Genomic DNA, 9,131 nt, shown 5'->3' with positions numbered 1-9,131 from the left:
TGAGGACCCCAGCTGCTGGAGGACTGCCCAGTGTGTGGAGGCCCAAGTGCACCTGTAACTGGGTACAGAACCCTTTCTGTCTCTGAAAGCTTGACCTTCACCATAATGGGACAACGAAGCATCGGCAATGAACCAAAGAACTTTAACCCATTCCGAATTCAAAAGGTGGATGTTTAAGTGTACAATTGCATATGCTTACATCCAAAGGCCTCGCCCGTCCTCCACTGCTTCTTCTCCCGACCACGTATTACTTCCTCTACCAAAATATAAGAGACACACGGGAGAGAAAATTTCCTTACCTTTGCGAGAAAAGGAAACAAAGTTCTCCCAGAGTTTATTTTCCGTTAGCACTGAACTGTCACAAAGGCAAGACTGAAAGACAATGACACGACTTAGTACGTTCCTTTATTGTACGCGGGATCGACTGTTTGCTGTATAAAAGGACCTGTGGCACAGGTGTTAAATAAAGACGACATAGATTCATTTCAGATGCACCGCTGATGAGTCTACACAAGGTAGAAGCAAACTGGAGACCCTCTCTCTCCATGTGGTCGCCACGGGCCACACACAAACGGCTCCTTTGCACGTTCTTTCAGTATTTGAGATCTGAAGCCAGTATTCATTCTTGATACCAGTGACTACCAGGGTTTTGAGAAAATAGTTTTCTTTGTAAATATTCCACTAATTCAAGCCTTGATTTTAGCATCTCGATCTCGTAATAGGGAATCTATAAAGAGAGGAAAATGAAATCCATCACGATCCCTCACAATCTGAAGTTACCTGGTGTTTGGTTCACACCCTCCCCAGGGCAGAATGTAAGCTGCTGAGGGCAGAGGTGGCAGCCAGCTCGTGCCGCGCGTGAGCCGAGTGCCCGTCCTGGTGCTGCCGGCAGCCGCAGCTCCCTCAGCAGGTGGGACGCCTAAAGGAGGTGAAACAGGACCCCTGTCCTCGAGGGGCTGACAAATTTGGGGCTACTGGAAATATACAACGAATCCAGAACATAAACGGTAACACAAAGCAGAACGTGTAAGAAAATGGGTGCTCCAGCCTTGAGGGGGGAGGCGGCATGGATTAGGGGGAAGGTCAGCCTGAGCTGGGAGTCGGTGAAGGATCAGAATTCAGACCCTCCGAGCGGGGGGACCACCTGAAGTGGCGTGGACGTGGGGGAGGGGCCAGAGAGAGACCACCCTGCAGAGCAGGTGCGGAGCAGACCGCAGGGGGTGGGGGTCTGAAGGCTGAGGGGCGCGGGGGTTCGGGGGGGGGGGGGGGTCCACTTTATCCCAGAGGCAGCACGGAAACAGTGGAGGCTTCTGAGCGCACGCTGGTCCGACTGGTGCTCGGAAAATTACTCCGCGTCTGTACAGGCCGAGTGGGAAAGAGCAACCAGCCAGGAAAGCGAGTGGGAAACGGGGACGCCTCGGGAACATGCACCGTGGTTCCTCACACGAGGCCTGAGTGACCCACGGGGTAAACGCAGTCTTAGACGTTACGTGTTGATCAAGGTCCTGGTTTTACGGGTTATCCGGCCCATTTTATTCACTAGATCAAAGGGAAATTAAAACCAAATAGATATTCCAATAACTCAGTCATGCTAAAGGCAAAGTGAAGCGTAGCTTATACAGAATTTAGGGTTGGCTCACTTTTGGAAAACAAAGGGTTTGAAAATTATGGCTCTCAGAACAAAGTAAGAGACTTAAGCCTAATGAACAAAGCCGGCGTTTAAAGGAGATCTAAGAGTCTTGGTCCATTGGGCTGGCGTGTCCCTTGGTATCCTCAAAAAAACCAAATCTGAACTAGAAATGGCTTTGGTGAAAAAAAAAAAAAAAAGAATAGGCGAAACCGTACCTGAACAACCTGATAGCCAAGTAAGTGCAGGTGTCTTTGTTTAGTGGCTTCCTTGCCCAGCAAGTGTTTGCTGCTCAAACAGAACCTTCTGGGCCCATTGATGCACAGTGCTACCCTAAAAAGCCAAAGAGGAAAGAGAAGCTTAATTTTTAAAACAACCCCACATACGTCTATGGTTTTAGCTGCCAGAGTTTACTGGGGATTAGGCTAGTCCTTCAGGCCAATACTATTTTTAAGGGAATCGTGATTGTTATCCGTTCATCTGTTGAAAAAAAAAGCCCCAACTTTATTAAACACTGAGGTCCATAAAATTTCCAGAACGGGTGTGCCGTAGTCCAGAATGTCCAGAATCCTGTCTACTTCTTCACTTTCTTAAGAAAACAATCCCTGTGCCTTGAGCTGGACCAGGCCTGTCACATCAAAATCACAACAATTCTCATTACCTTCTATGCACATCTTCATCGGCTGTAAACGGTAACACAAATCCGTCTTCATCTAATTTAATCTCAACATCTGGTGAGAGAAGAAAGGAAAAATTCTTCGTGTGATACCCTCACAAGCACTATCTTCCTTTCCTCCTGGCTGATTTGATTTCTTCCACGCTGCATTTAGCAACTGGGCGGAAGGCTGCAGAGTAATGACCACACCAGGCATCGCGGTGAGAATTTCAGTGTAAGCAGAGCTGCAACCTACCCAGGCAGCCTTAAACTGCGCCGGCTCCACGGCACCAAGACAAGGAGGACTGCTCGAGGTGTCGGGGGCACGACGGGACCCACGCGCACTGTCACCCTCCTGTAACAACCGCCGGGAAGAGTGAAGAAGCCAAGGAAGACGCCTGCGCTGGCGCCCTTGCCCCCTGGAGCAGCGCCAGGGCCCCGGGAGGTGAAGCAGTCTGCACCCCAACTCGCGGGCCCTGAGCGTGGTAGGCACCCCCTTCTTCCCTGTAAAAGGAGCCCACAAAGGCGGGGCCTGAGACTGACCCCTGGGCGCCTATAAACACTGTCCCCTCTGGGCTATGTGCCTTTGACTCGGCGAGGTGAAAGGCAGGACCCTGATGCTGAGGTGACAGCAGAAATCTTACACCTGTGCTGTCCACCTCGGCAGCCCCGGGCCACCCGAGGCTACTAAGCATCTCAGGCATGGCCAGTGCGACTGGGGACCCGAACTGTGCTGTTCAGAACTGTGAGCAGCTGAGATCTCAACAGCTCCTGGGATGGTGCCCGCCATCCTGGGCAGCCCTGCCGGGAGCCGGGGACCAAGCACGGCGCTCGGTTTCTGGACACCTACTGCACCCCTGGTATCGTTCTGGGTTATTTACACCTCAGGCAAGTCTTGGAGGTCACTGTTCCTCCGACTCCTGTCTTGCAGATAAGAACGAGCAAGTGAAGGCCCCCAAATGAGGCCCCCAGGCGTTCCGTTCCTTGTAGCGAACAGGTGGGACTGAAACCCCCAGCGTGGTGTCTCTTTGGCCCGAAGCCACCCCCATTCCCATCTGCCTTCGAGAAGGGGCCGACCCTCCTGTGTGATTCCGGAGCTTTGGTGGCTTTAGCCCCTCATTTTCCCACCGAGGACAGCACGCTGAGGCTTAGGTCCCAGCTGCCAAACGCCCCACTACTCACCTATGGTGTAACAATAGGGTGTCAACACTTTCGAAGCAAAATACAGCCTGGCTCCTAAAAGGTCAATCAGTCCAAGCATGACAGATCTATAAAGCTGAAAGTCCATGGGGGTCTCCAGGGATGAGCACGGAGTAAGAAATGACTTCACTTGGTATTTCGGGAGAAGTTTGGGACCCTAAACATGTACATGCGACCATGAGAAAGAAAAACAAGACACAAAATCAGAGAATAAAATGAAGGTGGACTGCGTGGCAAAGTCTGATCCGAGATGACTTTAGAGCTATGCGAGGAGAAATATTTTCCCAAAATGACAGTGCCACATAGTCTTGCTATAGTTCAAGATTTGTTTTGACCGTAGTCAGTGGTCAGTGGTTAAGGAAGAAGGGGGAAGGAAGGGAGGGCGGAGGAAAAAACAGTCCTATCACACATCACCAATCACCTTTGGAACTCTTAGAATTGCTTTAAGAGCTGTGAGGATACTCAACCAGTTTTTAGAAGTGGGCAATGTGATAAGGCTGACACTCTGACACAGTAGGAAAAGGCCAACCATTTAATAAATGGTGCTGGTAACTGGCTATTCATCTGGAAAAGAACCGAGTTAAAGCCCTGCTCCACTGGACAGACTAAGCAATTCCAGAGAGATTTAAAGATCTAAATACAGTAAGGAAAAGAATACATGTATATTTTTTCTTTTTAGGGCCACACCCACGGCACATGCGAGTTCCCAGGGGTGGGGTCGAATCGGAGCTACAGCGGCCGACCTGCGCCATAGCCACAGCCACAGCAACACCAGATCTTTAACCCACTGAGCGAGGCCAGGGGTCGAACCCAGATCCTCATGGATCCTAGTCGGGATTGTTAACCTCTGAGCCGGGAAGGGAATTCCCGATGTTTTTAAAATTTAGCAAAATATTTACATTCCCTTAGGAGCTGTAAAATATCCTTAAACAAGATAGCAGCCATCAAAGATGGATAGATTTGACTACAGGAAACAAACATTTCTATATGGCAAAAAAAGGCATCATAAATAATATTAAAACTAAAGAAACTTAAAACCACAAACCAGGAGGAAAATACATGCAACATTGGTAACAGTTAATGGATATGTTTCACAATGTGTTCTAAGACAAAAAACAAAAGGACAAAACCCAAAATGCAAGACAAACAACCCAGTAGAAATAGGAGTTAAGGTATAACAGGGCAATTCGCAGCAAATGTAAACGAACAATAAACATTTGAAAATGGGCTCAAGTTCACTACTGCTCATTACGATGCAACGTAAGCCTGTGACATGACATCTCACTGAGTGTAATGACAAAAGTTCAAAGGACCAAAAACCGAAACAGAAGTGGGGAGACATGGCCACGTTCATTCACTGCTGGTGAAATGTGACATCTACAAATATTAAGAAAAAAAAACCAAAAAACCTGTCAGGATCTACTGAACATTAATCCAGTAATCCCACATTCTGGAATCTAGTCTTTAGAGTAAAAGGTCAAAAAGGCTGCAGTACGAAAGGTACGTTAGCACGTTTAATTATGACAACACGGCTGAGTAAGACAAATGCTGGAAAAAGCCTGAAAGTCCACCAGTGGTGGGCCAGCAGAATAGACGCCACGAAATATCAGGCCATTCTTAAAAAGAAGGCAGCTGATCACTCCATATTATCCCTGAGGAATGCCTGTGATCCATGGGGCATAAAAGCAAACTATAGTTGGAATAGTCCCATTCCAAGAAAAGAGAGACACTAGATAGTGTTCGGGAGCTGCTTGTAAAGTGGCTCAGTCCAGTACCAAGGGCCCAGCAGGGATGAGCGAGTCTGGAGGGGCCGTTTCCGGTCCTGAATGACACACCTGATAGTTACAGGAGAGTGGATCCTCAGAGCCCTCTCTGCAAAACACAAACGCCGCCTACCCTGAATTCTATCTTGTAAGAGGGAGACTGCTGGCTTGGTTTAAAAACATACTCAGGGACGGTTCAGGATCCAATCAGGGTGGAGATTCCCAATTTTATATCCACCTGCACCGGGGTTGCTACAGCCCTTTACAGCCCTGAGAGCGAGTCCAGGAGTGGTGACTCATGGCCTGCAGCACTTCGGAACCTTCAGAGAATCGCGCAGCAGGAAAGGGCTCTTTCGATGACAAGAACACAGGGATGGAGTCAATTTACTGGCGAAAAGGCTCTCTGGGGGCAACTAACTCCAAGGGAATGACAATTCTGCATCCTAGTAAGGTTCCCGAGACAGCGCAAAAGAGAAGGATCTTAAAGGATCGGTGGGGCGGAGAACTGTCCTTGTAGGGAAAGAAAGCAACGCGCACTGGTGCCTTTACCTTATAGAAAGGGCATTCTAGGACTGCGGTTAAGAAAAGTTGGGTCAGCTGTGCTAGGCTCAGTCTGTCCAAAGAGGACTCTTCACCTGAAATAAAAAGCACCCCAGTCACGGCTATGTTTGAATTTGGGCAGGTGCAATGAGAGAAAGACACATCAGCAGTGTACGACACTAATTCATTCACTCCAGTGAGGTACTTTCAAATGACACCAGGGAAAGAACTTGTGAGAATGAATTATGCTTCTCACTTGCCATCTCAATGAAATCTTATTTTGGCTTCTAGGAACGCAAGCTCCGAACTAGAGAATTTAATTAAAAGTGACAAGCATATGTTAGTAGCGTTAGTGGGTCTCCGCTGCCTATGGAGTTCGAGATTTTTGACATGTTTGGGTGGCCTTGAATCAAGAGGAATGTTAGCATCTCCTGAGCAAAGAGGATCGAGGCAGGTGCTCTGTCATCAAAGATCCCAACATGTTACCAAGACCCGGCCAGATGCCACAGGAAGCCATAGTTTCTCAGGGCAGCAGAGTCTGTTCACCCAAAACTGTTTTCTCTCTTCACGCAACGACCTAGCATTCTTTATAACTGTGTTTATATCAGCATCTACAACTTCAGATTTCTTTAGATCAGTTATGGGATAAAAGAACAAAGGCAAAGCATAATTGCTCGATAAAAAAGGCACAGAGGTGACTTGAAAACATCACAAAAGTTCAGATGTTACGTTTTCTATTCTCAGAAGTTAGAACCAACTCACCTTGCAGCTGCTGAAGAAAATACGGGCTGAAGAGTTTGGCCATAAAGTTGACGGGGTGGCATTCAATAAGCGAACAGGAATGGAGAAGTTTCAATAGTGCTTTGGGTGGAAAAAAATTGAAATGAGTGAACAGTATGTTTTCGAGCTTCCTAAATAAAGCAGAGGCATTTGGTGGCAAATAATTGAGTTTTCCAAATGGCTCAAGTAACTCAGAAATCTGGCGAGGTGAAAATTTTTCTGATTGGCACACGAACATTTCTGCCACGGCATTGAGGATGGGTTTGGAAAGAATCAGCTTTCTGCTGCAGTACTCCATGACTTTGCTGACAACCTCGGGATCCAAAGTGAGACGGAGTGAGGTGACATGTTGCTCCAGGGCTTCGATAAAAAACCTGTCATTGTGCCCAAAGTGGATGAACGCGCCTAAGACTCTGCCAAGCTCTTCGTTGGTGAAATGCGGGATGTGCCTCACAGCATATTTACCCAATTTTATAACCAGAGGCAGTGCCTGAGTTTGATCCAGAACCACCAGGGCGGTGAGCATTTGGCTCATCGATTTAGGATTCAGCTTGGGAACTAATGACAGAGAAAAGTTATTTATCTTATTTAAAAACCTTTGGTGTTGGTCCACTTTTTCGGGACACGCCTGCAGTATCCTGTAAAGGGACAGGATATCCTCGGGGGGAAATTTTTCCACATTTTCTCCCTGCAGTTGACACAGAATCAGTTCTAGTGTTGAACAGCCTGGACCTTGCAGTTTAATCAGACTCTCCCCGAGAATACAAAGACTGTGAATGTCCAGACGGCCCCCTTCCAGACGGTGCTGGCACTCTGCCAGCAGGTTCAGCAACAAACTACTTTGAGGCTCCGCCTGCAGAGGAGTCAGGGCTTGCAAAGCAGTCACCAAACCCGCGTTTGACAGATTTGAGGGGTCCCGTCCAACCTGATCACACAAAGCTTGAAAGACACTATTCTCCAGGATTTCCTTGGGCAGCCAATGAGCACCGTCTTTCTTTTCCACTTCACAAATCCGGTGTAAGGCTTCTGCTGCCACAGTCTCAGGTAAAGCCGGCAGTGTGCTTATAAAACGCAGGACTTCTCCTGATGAACCAAGGTTGTTTAGTCTCCTGCAACACATCTCTTCGTCCACATTTTTCACGGTTTGTTCAAACCTGTCCCAATCGTGTACTTGAGAGAACACTGGCTCGCCAACGGGATGAAGGTCACTTCCATTTTCCGAATGGAACTTTTTACAGTGGGCATGATGGAACCTGACCCTGGCGGGCCCGGGCTGCAGTGAACAGAACCACAGACACAGATGCTCCTGGACTATCTTGTGAACGTGATTTACACGTGGATTTTTCAGAGCAGCCAGAGCTCCATGTATTCGAAAATCAGATAAATGACAAAGGTTTCTCCGCAAGGTAATTAAGGCCATGCCATTAGATCAACACCTCTCGATCTGTCACTATGTTAAAGAACAAAAAACATGGTCAAACATACGAGAACACGGTTCACTCAACATCGGTGTTTATGAAACTACGGATGAGAACCCCATAGGAGTGATTCCCCCTAAACATTTCCCTCTCCAACATTAAGTACCAGAAGAGCAGGCGCCTGGATCTAGTTACAAAAATCGCTATCATTTGCCAGGCAGTGCTATGCTGAAGTCTCCCAACAACACAGCGGATTAAGTCCTTTTATGTCATTTTAGAAACGAGCCCGCTGAAGCGCAAAGATGTCATGTCGTTAAATTGAAACTGCTAGTAAGTGGCAGAGCCAGGCTTCAAACTCAGGCAGTCTGGATGCTAAGCGCGCCTCGGAAGTGTCGGCTGATGGGAGGACTGGCGCTTGGTTCAACGCCCTCAAAAAAGGACCATTAATTCGGATCGGTCAAAGCAAAGGTGAAAAACGCGCTTAAAGGGCCCCGAGGTGTTGGCTTCCCTTCAGCCGACAGGATTTGGCTGGGGCTGAGAAACAAGAAGTTCTAACTTGGCAAATGGGGGCAAAGAAAGAATTTGAAAAGCAAAATGTTAGTCAATAAAGGGGGAAGGTGGTTCGCCGGTGGGCACCTGAACGCCCCGCGCTGCCAGCTGGGACCACAGGCGTGCGGGACAAGGGGGGACCGAGCGCCCGGGGGCTGGCGTCCACCTCGGAGTGAAAGGACGCGATGGGCCGGGCGTCCCTGAACCTGGTGCTCCAGGAAACCTGCGCTCAAGCACCGGGAGGGCGGCTACGGCGTCCGCGGAGCTGGGCGAACAAGGGCGGCGTGCGCGGCTGGGCGGAGCCGCGGACGACGCACGCCCGGCGCGGCCATCAGAGCCCAAAGCCGGGATGGGCACCTACCGGACTCAGCGCGCCGGGGGTCCTAGCAGCCCTGGAGGCGCCAGAACCTCGTGGGCCTCCGTACGCGCGCACCGCGGCGGGGGCTCCCAGCAGCCGGGCGCATGCGCAAGGTCCGGAGGCCGCCCCACGTCCGGCGCGCCGTGATTGGCCCAGCTCCTCTCGCGAGCCTCCTATTGGTCTCGGGAGCCGAGTACGCACGCCGCGACCGTGTGCGCAGGCGCGGGAGCCGGGCTCGCAG

At 49.4% G+C, this 9,131-nt stretch overlaps 1 protein-coding gene across 7 annotated transcripts; it reads right to left on the bottom strand.

Annotated features, from left to right (window-relative positions):
• Positions 1 to 386: 386 nt before the first annotated feature.
• Positions 387 to 8,943, bottom strand: FASTKD3 (FAST kinase domains 3). 7 transcript variants are annotated; one of them, XR_014831049.1, is made up of 7 exons: positions 8,620 to 8,943; positions 6,548 to 8,015; positions 5,795 to 5,880; positions 3,465 to 3,639; positions 2,289 to 2,472; positions 1,846 to 1,960; positions 387 to 727 (listed from the first exon to the last, which is right to left on the bottom strand). XR_014831049.1 is itself a non-coding variant. In XM_085001979.1 (7 exons), exons 2-7 carry the CDS (start codon positions 7,983 to 7,985, stop codon positions 620 to 622), a joined length of 1,992 nt encoding a protein of 663 aa, XP_084858105.1. In that variant the 5' UTR covers positions 7,986 to 8,015; positions 8,620 to 8,943; the 3' UTR covers positions 387 to 619. The 7 variants fall into 7 exon arrangements, 3 of the variants coding, with proteins under 3 accessions (XP_084858105.1, XP_084858106.1, XP_003134197.3); XR_014831048.1 differs by having other exon boundaries at positions 8,894 to 8,943; XM_085001979.1 differs by having other exon boundaries at positions 2,289 to 2,358.
• Between the last annotated feature and the right edge of the window lie 188 nt (positions 8,944 to 9,131).

This window comes from Sus scrofa, chromosome 16 (genome assembly GCF_054392235.1).
Source record: "Sus scrofa isolate SSC_HxYL_T2T_F1_AM1 chromosome 16, Sscrofa_HxYL_maternal_Yorkshire_Landrace_v2.0, whole genome shotgun sequence".
Classification (NCBI taxonomy): domain Eukaryota; kingdom Metazoa; phylum Chordata; class Mammalia; order Artiodactyla; family Suidae; genus Sus; species Sus scrofa.
This window is presented reverse-complemented; position numbering and strand designations above follow the sequence as displayed.